Consider the following 13,976-nt stretch of genomic DNA (forward strand, 5'->3'; position numbering starts at 1 on the left):
GCTTCCAAGGATGGCCTCTTGTTCTTCCCCTGTCTCCACCCATTCTATGAAAAATCTGATCCACATTAATCCAGTAATAATCCCTTACCAACTTATATGTCTTGATCATGTCCCCCTGCCTTCTATCCACTAGACTCTGCAATTTGCATTTCCTCAATCTGCCTTCATATTCTACATTCCAGAGACCAGAAACTACCTTAGTCAATCGTCTCTGAAACAATTCCAACATCTTTTCATTGAATATGGGGACAAATTAAGGAGAATATGGTCTGCTGAGCTTGGTAAATAGGTGATATGAGTGATACATATAAATTAATGAGAGGAGCCTATCAGAAATATAGGAGAATTATTGCATAGAGGAAGGTTGGAAGAGAAAGAGGTCATCCCTATTCCTGAAAAGTGTATGAAGGTCATGCAAGTAAGGAAGTGAAAAGGAGGTTTTTTTTTCAAATGATTTGGAATCCACTGCCAGAGTGGGTGACGAATGAAGGTTTTTGAGGCAAAGGTTTCCAGAAGAAGAAAACCCTTCCACTTTTGCATGAGATAGCTAACTCACTTTCAAGTGAAAAGTACTGATAAAGATTCTTCACATCTTAAAAGGTATTCAAAACAGTCTTCCCAATCAAAGGGCTTCATTGGAATGAACTGTCAAGGTGCTCAGGAAAACAATACTATATTATTTAGCAACAAATATGTTTATGAAGGAAAGGCTGTGAATGATTTGAACACAAGTGACTTGATATTATTATTATCTGAGATTTGTTTTGTTATATATGATAACAGAAACATAACATATAAAAAATATATAACAGTTCCATTATATATGATATGTTCTGTTATATTTTATATAGTTTGGTTACTTTAACAAACAAGGTGATACATTCTTTAATAATTCATTTTTTCATAAGAAGACTAGGTAATAACTAAATCTTGATTAGTTATACACTTAAAAATTAATTTACAAGTTCAAAGGCAATGGCATCAGCTCATGGTGATGTTGCAACTCAAGTTTCAGAAATACATGGTTAACTATTTCCTCAACAGGGAAAGCCTCCATGGTTTATCACAATGTTTTAGTATTTTAGTACTCCTTGCTAACAGAATAATCTAGGGAAAAACAAATGTAAAACTTCTTTTAGAAAGTTAATCATTCACAAAGAGGAAATTATTAGTTCAATCTCTCATAACTAACAATTAGGGTATGTACTAATAGCTTTATAATCGACTACGTGCATTTCACATACCTGGTGATGCTGTATATACAGCTTGGTAAAAACTTAAAAAATTACTTTGTGTCCAATATAATTAATAAAGAATTTAAAATATCACTAATTATGGATATAAACATACTGGTCTGTTCTAGTCTCGTTATTCACATATTACTTCCAAGTCCTTACACAAGACAGAATTTAAAATAATGCTCGATAAAATTAATGCTAAACAGCTGTACAGCATTTATATATTAAACAAATTCTATTTCTTCTGTCATGAAACTCATGACAAACATAGCTGCACTGCTAATGAATGAATGAAATAAATTCAAATGTAGGGTTTAAAAGAACCTGGAAACCATCCAACAACTGTGAACTAACAGCTGATCATCAAATGGCTCAAATGAAAGCAGCATAGTTTTCAAGGCATAAAAACTTAAAAATGTAATGCCAGCTGCCAGCTTATTTCCGTAAGTACACATGAAAAAGGACTAACAGTTACAAGTATCACAGAAATATTTAGTGCTAAAGGGTAAATTGTAAACTGAATATCATTGGGAGATGATATGCTTGGTCATTTCCCAGTTTTGTTTTGCTCTTCTTCTTTAATTGCAAAAAAAAGGAAAATTAGGTTCACAGGTACATCAAACATGAATGTCCTTGGAGGAAAAAAAATTCATTCCTTTCCTTTCTAAGAGAACAAAGCTATAAATAGTACTTGGAACATTTTATTTTTATGTGTTCACTCTACCTCTTCAGGCCTTGCAAAGAATTGAGGTATATATACCCTCTGTTCTATTAAAACTAGAAAAGAAACAAAGACAGAAGAAAGAAAGAAAGAATAGTCATTACCACATATTAACTTAATAGGAAAATAAAAAATAAATATCAAAGAAATAAATTTTTTCTCAGCTGAGTGTCAGAGTAACTTCTTATTAGTTCAGATAAAAAAGGTAATTAAAGCTCTGGTCTGTGTTTAAGATAGATGGCTTGTATAACTAAATATAAAAGTTTAATCAATTAACTATTTTAATTAAAATTAAGAGATCTCCATAGACTCATCATGGAAGATCTCTCACAACCATACCTGTCATATTACACTTTAAAATCAGTCACTCTTCACATTCCAACAAATGCATTTAAATTACCACAACTCTCCATGTTAAAACTGAAAAGAATCTTTGCTTAATATGAATTTCCTTAAATGGCCTTTATAACTATATTCATTAAACATCTCCAAAGCATAAAAATTTTCTGTGCTGTACAAAAATCCAACATGACGTGTTACATGTCATGTTGGATCTGAAATGAGTACATAATTATTTTTTCAGAAACTAGTATTTTGAATAATTAACGGTGATACAATTCCATTAGGAATATTACATAACTATTTTTAATTTACTTAATTATAATCAATTATTTACAGCATACTTTGTGGAGTTATGAAACAAATCATTAAGTGTTTAACACAACACAAAGCCTACGATACCACTCAAACTCATTTACTGTCTGCACATTCACCACCGTCTAAGGTAGTTTCAACTTTTTTTTTATTACTGCTCCCTAAAATGCTTTTTTTTCCAGTCAATTTTTTTTCCTAATCACCCCCATGAAATATAAACAACAAAATGTTTTATAATTACTCTTTATTCAATGGGATCCCTGAGCCTGATGCTTCCTAGCTAAAAGTTCAATGTTCAGTATAATATCAGCAAGTTTAATGTAGTCTCCTCTTGAACATATATCAATTCTATTTCTTTTCTTTGCTAATATAAACTACTTTCAAATATATAAGACTTTAGAAAACAAAGAAGTACTTTGGTTGAATAAGAAGTTAAGTTGTTTTTGATCCCACAACTCAACCATCTCACCTTTTGCAAGATTATATTTGCATTCTTCGTTCCATTTTAATTCAATGAGTTTTTGAATCTGTGCACTAGAAGACCTAGCATAATACCCATTCACTTCAAAAGAAAATAACTCTGATAATCTATTTTTCATTTCACCTTTTAAAGAACACAAATGATCTGAATAATTCTGAAGATCATTCTCAGTGAGAGATTCATTGATTTCAGGTAACTCATTATTATTATTACTAAGATCGCATGGAGTCAAAGACTCATCTAGGAGGGGCCCCATTTTCATACACACAGCTCATCATACTACAGCTTAAACACATTCAAATTCTCTATAGACACCACACTCTCAGGCAAGACATTAAAATCATTCACAACTCTGCATGCAAAAAAAACATGCTTCTCACTTCTTTGTTTACACCCTCCTTATACAGCTTCCAGGGATGACCTCTTGTTCTTCCTTTATCTCCTACAATTTTATGAAAAACCTCTTCAACATTGATCCTATAACAACCCCTTACCAACATGTATGTGTAAATTGCATCTTCTCAACCTTTCCTCATATTCAACATTCCAGAGATTAGAAACCACCTTAGTCAATTGCCTCTGGATCCTTTCGAACATCTCTTCATTCTTTTGGAAACCAGGTGACCAAAGTTCACCCTAGTCCATATATAACCTAATCGAGGCCTTATACAGTGAAATAAGAACCTCCTTACTTATACAAGTCAGTGTCCTCTACACCATTCCCAAAATTCATAGTGTTGTCCTCACAATTTTATCAATGTGTCCTCTAAATTTTAGATCCTTATCCACCATCACCCCAAGATCTCTTATTTCCTCCAGTTGTAACAATATATCCCCACCAAGTATAAATTCTACATCCCATCTTTGTTTCCCAAGTTTTAAAACCTTACATTTTGCAACACTGAACTGTCATCCCCATTCCTTCACTCAATCTATTCAAGTCTTCTTGGAAGTACAGAACACCAGCTCTACTGTTCATAATTCTTCCCAACTATGCATCATCTTCAAATAACTGAATATCTCCATTCAAATCTTCCCCAACATCATTAACATGCATGTTAAACAGCAATAGCCCTAAAACAGACCCATGAGGCACACCACCAGTGACTTTCCTCTTCTGGGATATTGCTCCACATACAACTCAATGATACCTATCAGATAGCCAATTTCCAATCCAATGCAACAGTCTAAAAATCAACCCCATCCACTGTTGTTTGATTATCAACTTATGATGCAGTAATTTATCAAAAGCCTTTGTAAAATCCAAGTATACTACTGCTTATCCATCTCCAGATCCAATACTGCTGCCACTTTATTGTAATAAATAAGCAGATTACTAAAACATGACCTCCCTTTAGAAATTTGTGTTGTCCATCAAAGAGATTACCACTGCTGTCATCCCAATTCTGGATCCTGGATCTAACCAGCCTCTCCAACACTTTAACCACAACTGACACACAAATAGGACTATAACTTCATGCTTGAGTTCTATCACTTCCCTTATGAAGCAGCACAATCTTGCCTTCTCTCTACTCCTTTTAAACTAGACCCAGTGCAAGACTCATAATAAACAAATATGTCCAGGTAGATGCCAACTCCCTGGCACATTCCTTCAAAACGCGTGGTAACATATCAAGTCTCACAGCCTTATTAACATCAAGTTTGCTCAATTCCCCATATACCTCTTGCTCACTTACAGTCTCCTCTCCTCCTCCTCATCATCAACTGCTCTCAAACTCTCTATGCTGTCACATTCACATCAATGAAAAAGATCTTTATGAACTGCTCATTAAATTTCTCAATTATATCTACTGCAGCAGTTGTTCTTATACCATTTTCGCCAATCAATGTCATCCTTCCATAATCATTCTTTTTTTTTTTGCTGGCTACATATCAACATATCAAAAGAACTCCCTACAATTCCTTTTAGCTTCATTAGCTAATTGCTGCTCATATTTCTTGCTACCCTTACCAACCAAGTAACCCTCTTTGTCTGTTTTTTGTATCCTCATGGAATTGATTATTACCACTCCTCTTATGCTGCATCCATAATGCCTTTTTCCTCTATATCGCATGCATAATCTTTTCCTTCGTCCATTTCACACCTACCTCATTTAACCTTCTGACCCTTGGAATACATTTAGACATTGCTTCTACTAGATACTTCTTGAATATCCCCCCCCCAAGCTGCATTGATCTCTTTTCCAGCCAACTCTTCATTCCATGCTACACCTAGTTCCACATATACCCTTCCCTCACAGAGGTCCTCACACTATGGCAACCATCCAGGTAATCACTTCATGGTCACTCTCACCAACTGGAGGGTGACTTGATACCTCATTTATCACATCTTCTGATGAGATGGTTAAATCCAAGACCCTCAATCCTAGTGTGCCCTCTGTTACATTCTGCCTGAGGTAGTTGTCCTTCAAAAACTCGAGAAACTCATTTTCTTTATTTCCAGTTGCTATCTCATCATCTCAGTCTATATTGCCATAATTAAAATCGCCCATAATGATCACTCTTTTCTTATTTGCTTCACTAATTTATTATACATTTCACTGTCACTATCATCCACATTACCAGGTCTATAACAACATCCAACTAAGTATTTTATTCTATTCACCTTTATCTTACACCATACTGCTTCAAAACCACTGCCATTATTTCCCTCTTGCATCTCTATCTTCTATGGACATAACTCTTTCTCTATCATCAATAGAACTCCCCTTCCTTTTTACCCTTTCTCTCTCTTCGTGAATCACATCATATCCTTCCATCTCTATTCCTGTCAAAATGTCATCCTCATCTGACCATGTCTCACTTTTATTACAACAGTTTTTCGGTGAACAAACTCAATCAATGCAACCATTTTAATTGCCTTGCTTCTTATACTTTTATCATTTGTATACAAACATAATGGTTTATTCCTGGATCTATAAGAAGTTTCACTGATACCACTTATTAGATGTGACTCCTCCATACTTAACGAGCCATTTCTTTTTCTCCTTGTTCATCTCAGAACCTTCTTCAAATTCAACTGTTGTTCCTTGACCCCAGGTCATCCCCTCCCTTTTCTGAAGTAGCCAAAAGGTGTCACACCTTATTATTAAAATACTCTGCATTTTAATACTTTTGGTATTTCATAAACATACAAATCTGAAAACACACCCCAAACTCAACATCACCAGAGTTAAAGATCGGTACTATCAACATAAGAAGCCTGAATGGCAAAGAAAAGGAGCTAGCTGAGATATTAGATAAGTACCAGATCGACAAAATAGGAGTGACTGAAACAAAAAAGACAAAAACTGGTGAGATCTTTCTGAGCAATAAATACAAAATGTTATATTCAGGAAATGACAATCAAGGAAAACAAAGTGAAGCCATAGTATTCAACACAAAATGTGAGGCCAATCTTCTTGAATGGAAGGCAATCTCAAGTAGAGTAATGTGGGCAAATATGAGAATGGGGAACTGGACAATGAGACTTATTTATGCCTATGGTCCCACAGAAGGTCCTACTAAGGTAGAAGTGGAGGAATTTTTTGAAGCTTTAGAAAAAGCAACTGACACAATAAAAAAGGAAAAGTTGGTCCTTGTTGGGGATCTAAATAGCAGAGTAGGAAGTGATTATCAGACATACAAAAATATTTTGGGAAAATTTGGAGAAAATAGCAAAGTTAATAATACTGGCAAATATCTGTTGGATTTCTGCTCAGGACATGGACTGGTTATTACTAACACCATGTTCCAACATAAAAATGTACACAAATTCACATGGAGAGAAGAGGCAAGGAAAAAGAAAAGTCTCATTGACTATGTTATTGTTGATAGTGATTTTTTTCTCTGGTGCAGGACACCAGAGTGTACAGAGGATTTTAAATCGGAAGCGATCACTATTTAGTCTTGAGGAGGATAAAATTGAATTTCATATTGAAAAGAATAACATGTAAGAAAGTTTTAAAGCGAATAAAAGTTGAGCAGCTCTCAGATGTGAACTGTAGACTAAAATATACAAAGATTATTGAATAAAAAATGAAAGAGTTTGAGAACAGGAACCAAACCTTGGAGATTCAGTGGCAAGCCTTGAAGAAAACCCTGACCGATTCAGCTAGAGAGGCATGTGGCGAAGTTGTCTGCAAGGATAGAAAAATTAGAACTCCATGGAGTTCTAATTTTTCTATCTTCCAGGACACAGGAAGTTAAAGAGGCAGTGAAGGAAAAGAAGAAAGCATATCAAAAGTTCCTGGCAAATAAGTCAGCCTGTGCTCTTAGAGAATACAGAGGCAAATGTAAGAAAGCTAAACACTGTGTAAAATTAGCTAAACAAAAGTCATGGGAAGACTTTGGGAAGAACATAGGAAATAAATATCAAAAAGGTGGTAAGTTATTCTGAGGTTGTTGAAGAAGCTTAGAAATGGAGGAAAGAGTGCTGTAAAAGGAGTTAGATGAAATATTTAGATGAAAGGAGTTAGATGTCATCACTGCTAAATGAAACAAGCAGTGATGATAGCACAGTGGTATAAAACACTGACCAAGCATGCAGTCAGGAATACATATCCACACCTGAAGTAGAAAAACCCATCCAAGGCTTGAAATGTGGAAAGGCAGCAGGAGTAGATGATATTCGACCAGAAATGCTGAAGTATGGTGGTATAAAGGTCTCACAGTGGGAGCACTGCATAGTTCAGAATGCCTGGACAGAGGGACGAATTCCCGATGATTAAAGTAGAGCTCTCACAGTAACCATATATAAAAAAGTGAAATAAAACTGAATGCGAGATTTACAGAGGTATTTCCCTGCTGAGCGTTCCTGGTAAGATATATGCAAGTATACTTGAGAAATGGTTGAGAAGAATTATGAAAGAAAAGTTTGGTGAAGAACAAGCTGGATTCAGGTCAAATAGAGGCTGTTAGAATCAGATCTTCACTTTACGACAAATAGTGGAGAAAGCATGGGAATATAACAAAGATCTGTATTTAAGTTTTGTCGATTTGGAAAAGGCAAATGACAAGGTGCCAAGAGAGAAGCTATTCAATATGCTACAGTTATATAGTATCAATGGGGCATTATATCAAGCAATACTTAGTCTTTATTTGAGTTGTAAGTCGGCAGTTAGAATTGAAGGAAGTACAGGAAGATGGTTTAATGTTAAATCTGATGTGAGGCAAGGATGTACATTATCCCCTCTGTTATTCATTATCTATATGAATCACATTATGAAGGAAAGTGGTATTAAACTTCATATCAAAATTGGAGATGTTAATGTCAGCTCTATGTTTTATGCAGACGATGTTATACTTCTAAATAAATCCGCTACAAGTCTACAAGATTCTCTGACTAAATTGAATATCGGTTGTAATAGATATGGTATGAAGGTCAGCAATAAAAAGACAAAGACAATGAAAATAGGCAGAATCATTGAAAATGTCAACTGTGTTGTGAATGGAGAACCTGTGGAACAAGTAAAACATTTTGGCTACTTAGGCACGATTTTTAGTGAAGATGGTAAATTAAATATAGAAATAGACAACAGAATCAACAAAGCTGGTATGGTAGGAAGTCAATTGAATAAATTCATATAATGAATAAGAGAGAAATTAGTCGGAACACTAAATTAGCTGTATACAAGACAGTATTCAAACCAGTTTTAACTTATGGATCTGAGAGCTGGGTCAGAAGTAAAACACTTGAGACTAGAGACCGCAGATATGAGAGTCCTGAGAAAGATTAGAGGCGTCAACAGATGGCATCAATGCCAATATCATATTAAAAACAAGGATATTAGGAAAGAACTTGACATTGTCAGCATCCATGAATGCGTCAGCAGAGCTAATCTCAGGTGGTATAGTCACTTAAACAGAATGGGCGAAGAAAGATTAGGAAAACAAGTGTTCTCTGCCAGGTTTACAGGAAAAGGACCCAGAGGAAGAATAAGATATAGGTGGATTGATACGGTACAAAGTGCCTTAGACGATAGAAATATAAGATCTGATAATGTTGGAATCTTAACAAGTAACAGACTGATTTGGAGGAAAATTGTAGAAGGAAGTTAGTAATGATGTAAATTTTTCATGTAGTACTATCATATCCTGTACACCTCTTGAGGGTACATGGCCGGAATTTGATGATGATGATGGTATTTCGTATTAGTAATACTTAATACTAATACAAGTAGTCAAAATACTTTGGCTACTCGTATATGAAAATATGACTTCTGCATTACTTTAACCTTGGTATCACCTCTGGGTCTTGTTCCTACTCATGAGACCTCAATAAAGGTTGAAACTGATCTGGGTAGTGACCCTATCCATAATGCATAGCATTATACATGTCCATAAGGATACGTGCTTTACATTATGTGATACTAAGGCAAGTGTTGTGAAGTCATTAGCGTCTATATTCTATATACGAGTTGCCAGTCCCAAAAACACTTCTGGTGCAAACTTTGTTTGCATACATACACTTAGATAAAGGATTAAACGAAGAATATAATTTCTTGGCATCTTTAATTTATTCTATATACCTATTATGGCATTCCACTCCACTCCACTCTGTTCTGCAATATACCATACAACCTCGCATCTCTAAAACTACTATCTTTACACAATGAGGATAGAGGGGGTCAGAAGTAAAACACTCCAAAGAAAAACGAAAAAAACACTAGAAAATTTTCCAAAAATCTTTCCCTAATTAAAATTCTTTTTTTTTTAAATTTATGTTGTGATGTGTCTTCTATTTCTATACTACTTATGAATTAGCGATCATTACAGATGCTCAGTCATAGGTCGTATGTGGTGTGAAGTGTGTATTCTCAAATGTCTACTCAACTCGGGCCCCCATCCAAGATTAATTCCTGAATGCGCTACTGATACCCTCTCCCTGCCACCCTTAGCAACTCTAGTTTCCCTGTACCAACAGTTATTTACTCTGAGAACAAAAACCTCTCCAAACACTTACATCCTTCTCTTGCATATGGCTCTCTTCTGTCAACAAATGCACTTCAAACATGCACATAGCTAGATTTATCTTACTACACATTCTCACCATCACCACTTGATCATGCTAAAAACAAAGCATAATACATCTTCCCTCTCACACTGCTTTCCTGTACAATCTGACTCTGATCTCAGTTCTTTCACTAATTCACACTGCCTCTCAGGTTATTAATATCAATAATCATCATCTTGTTCACACTTTGACCTCTCTGGCTTCATTTGCCATAATCACAAATACTTAGTGTTCCCCCCAGGCAAACAATCCTCTAACATTCTACTCTGCACATCCTGAATTACTTTATCTCTATACATTGCACACACTTCACAGCTCTATACATTCCATGTTTACTGGCACCCATCCCCCCCCTCCCATTTCCTCTTCTACTTTTTCTGTCTTCTTCTTCATCTCTCTTTCTACTTGCTCTCACATTCTTGACTTCCTTTCATTTCTTCCTTCCATGGCTATATTCTCTTGCCTTCCTTTCATTCTTATGACTTTCAGCCACTAACACTCTTGCACTCCCTGCCTCAGATAACTTGTCTAAGTCTCCTAATTTATTTAATCGCCCTCCTCAAGTTATGTTACCATGCTTTCTTTTCTCGGCACCTCCATTTTTCTCTCCAAGCATGCGGCACTCACCTGACATTCATCTACCCAATCAAGGCCAACTGCCACAACCACTATTTCTTCCTCAGTCAAACTATCTAAAATTGCAGACTGATAAAGAAAACACATCTGGTATATTTTCTTCACCCTCAATTACACTTCTTTTCTCTCTCATTTGAAATTCATTCACTCATTTGCAACACATTATGTCCACTCTTACCAAAACCTGAAATACTAACATTCAAGTTAATATTAATGTTTATTTATATCATATGCATTTGTTTGCTCCCATTTCAAACCTGCTATCATTTTAAATAATGGGAGTTACTTTCACGTAGAATTCACAAAACTATACTTATTTTTCTGGGAAATCCTCCATAGTCTACTCCAACCATTTGATAATAGTTATAGAATGTAAGAAGGAAACAAAAGACATGAAAGGGCATATCAGAATAATAATAATTAATATAATAAAAATTATTTTTTTTTTTTTTCAAATTGTGTACAGTAATAAATTGTGAATAGTAGAAAATAAAGAAAATAAAAAAAATTTATTTTCTTTATTTTATGATAAAGAAAATAAAGAAAAAGAGTCTAGTTTAAGCAAATCAGTTATCAATTTTATGTGACTAGCTAAAGAACTTACAACCATGTCAAGAAATAGACACAAGTATTGAGGCAGTGACAATAATGCCAGCAGCAGCGATGATATTGCTGATCAAAAAAAGCAACTTCAAGTTTCTTTCTTGGTAAGGATTTTTAATTTATCCAAAGAAGTGGTGCAAACTGGATTTCCAGAAGTATGATGAGTCATTCAGGAGTCTAGTATAAAAGCACTAAAGAGTAAAAAAAAAAAAAATATATATATATATATATATATATATATATATAAAATATAGCAGTGGTATTCCAAACTGAGCAAAAATATCATCTTATTTGTTATAAACGTGTTATTTAATTAAAATGACAATTATATACTTAGGAAAATTTTTATAAAAGGACTATTTTTGTCTTGTATTATAACCGGTCAGATATTTTGCCGAGTCATCAAAAAATTTGTAATGGGGAGGGATTAGCAATCACTTTTTTTTTTTTTTTTTTTTAAAGAAATCGCATATATGAGTTTAAATGATAAAAAAGGTTATTTTTGACCACAAGAACTATAGGAGAGATTGACTTCTATTTGGGTTTATATAGGTCAAATTTATTTCAAACTAAGTTAGAAAATACCGACAAGTTTTGCCAACTTTAGCTGTTTGGCTTCGTCAGGATAAAAAATAGATGTAAGACAACTTAAACGCTAAAACTGTAACACTAAAACTATAAATGAAGGAAGAACTGAATACAATTGTATTTTTACAAAAAACAGAAGAACGCATACATCACACGAATGGAGCATGTATGATCTCACTTGTTGTTATGTAGGAATGTTCTGTAATTAGCAGCAAGATTTAATTCTAGCATGCTTAAAGATCTTATGAGGGTCTTCCAAATCTCAGGCAGAATTAATTATTATTATTATTCAGGCCTCCATGAAGTCAAAAGACTCATCTTGGGAAGTCCTTTCTAAGAAACACAAGTCTATCAAAACTCATCGAGAGAGGTCCTGCCTAGGAAACACGAAGTCTATCATACCACTCCTTAAATGCATTGACCGTTCTCGATCTCACCACTCCATCAGGCAATGCATTCCATGGTTCAACCACCCTCCATGCAAAGAAACCACTCCTCATCCTCTTTCTCACAGTTTCCTTTCATAACTTCCAAGGATGGCCCCTTGTCATGATTCCTTCCCGCTGTTCAACCAAGCAATGGAACTACCCAGTGTCAACCCTGTAACCACCTCTCAACATTTTAAAGTCTCTATCATATCGTTTCTCCTTCTTCTATCCACCAAACTCTGCAGTCCACACTCCCTCAGCTGATCCTCATAACTAACATTGTACAGTCCTGACACCATCTTTGTTATCTGCCTTTGTACCCTTTCCACAGTTAATTTATCCCCTTCAAATCCTGGGGAAAAATTTGTAGGACAATCATAAACATTCATACCCACAGCCTCTTGGCTGGAAATCGGACACGCTAACCACTCGGCCAACCAGGCCAGTCTGGTTGGCTGAGTGGTTAGGTTTTGTTTTCTGAACGGATCACTGTTATGGCTTCTTTTATGATTTGGGAGCAGAAATCCTCCTCTAAGTAGGGCATGGAGCTTTTATCCCATTATATGGTATGGTTTGTCCTGGAGAAATGAAAAGCGAACCCCGATTTGTCTTCTCTATTATTGTTTATGTCTCCTATGTGTTCCTTTTTTCTGATTTCAAAACTTCTAGAGGTCTGACCAACATAGTTTAAGCTGCACACACAGGGGATGTTGTAGACTCCGGCATATTTGAAAAAAATATGTCTTTTGGAGATTTTAAGAATTGGCAGATGGTCTTTGAAGGTTTAAAAGCCACTCATATTTCATGTGGCTTGAGGAGTGTAGCAATCTTATTGGAAACTGTCCCCGTATACGGAATCACGATAGTGGAATTATAATGTATATCTTCAGGCTGTGTTTGTGGTGGGTCAAAGAAAAGTATCTTGTGGATCAATTTTCTAATATAACCATTGTTTATAAGGTTATTTGATATCAGGGATAGTTCATCTGAGATATCTCCATTTGACCATATGAGATTTCTCTCCTTTGGAGGAGAAATCTCATATGGTCTAATGATTTGGAGGTTGGTTGTTGAAAGTGAGAATGGAAGAAAAATGGGGGTGTTGCAAGAAATAAAAAAGGTGGAGTTTAATTAGCAATGAAATTAATTTATTAGAACTTCACTGAAGAATGGTTTGAAGATTAGAATTCAAGGCTATAAAAGTTTATATTCTGGAAATTTTTGCTGATATGTGCAATGCAAAGTTTGTCAAATGAGAAAGAGGAGAGGAGTGAAGTATAGTTGTTTATAGTCTGAAAAAAAAAAGGAAAAAAATGTACTTAAGTAGTTGTAATAATATAAAAGAATAAATTACTGTTAGAATGTACCTGCACTTTAGACTTGTTTGGAAAAGCTTAATAGGAGTTAAGCCAGATTAGCACTGAATACCACCAAAATCGTAAGGTCTGGCGGCCAGCAATGACGTCAAATCTTTCACTGCTTCCGGCTAATCCTGGAATACTTCGTATTAAGAACAAAGGACTGAAAATAGAATAAAAGGCAATGCAGCACGTGGTTCTGGGCTTTTTGGCCTTTGGCGCTTCACCTACTGTTCTACAGGGTTCCTTCTCGA

General features: G+C 35.1%; 1 protein-coding gene across 1 annotated transcript in view; it reads right to left on the reverse strand.

Annotated features, from left to right (window-relative positions):
* Positions 1-13,976, reverse strand: part of LOC150108087 (multiple PDZ domain protein-like) — an 859,697-nt gene that overhangs the window by 774,386 nt on the left and 71,335 nt on the right. Inside the window, exon 2 of the mRNA XM_090415962.1 lies at positions 11,350-11,539. Coding sequence (XP_090272088.1) covers positions 11,350-11,355 — 6 coding nt within the window. The 5' untranslated portion in view covers positions 11,356-11,539. The remainder of the gene's footprint in view (positions 1-11,349; positions 11,540-13,976) is intronic.

Source organism: Typopeltis vanoorti, chromosome 3 (assembly GCF_054136105.1).
Source record: "Typopeltis vanoorti isolate ZY-2024b chromosome 3, IOZ_Tvanoo_1.0, whole genome shotgun sequence".
NCBI classification, from domain to species: domain Eukaryota; kingdom Metazoa; phylum Arthropoda; class Arachnida; order Uropygi; family Thelyphonidae; genus Typopeltis; species Typopeltis vanoorti.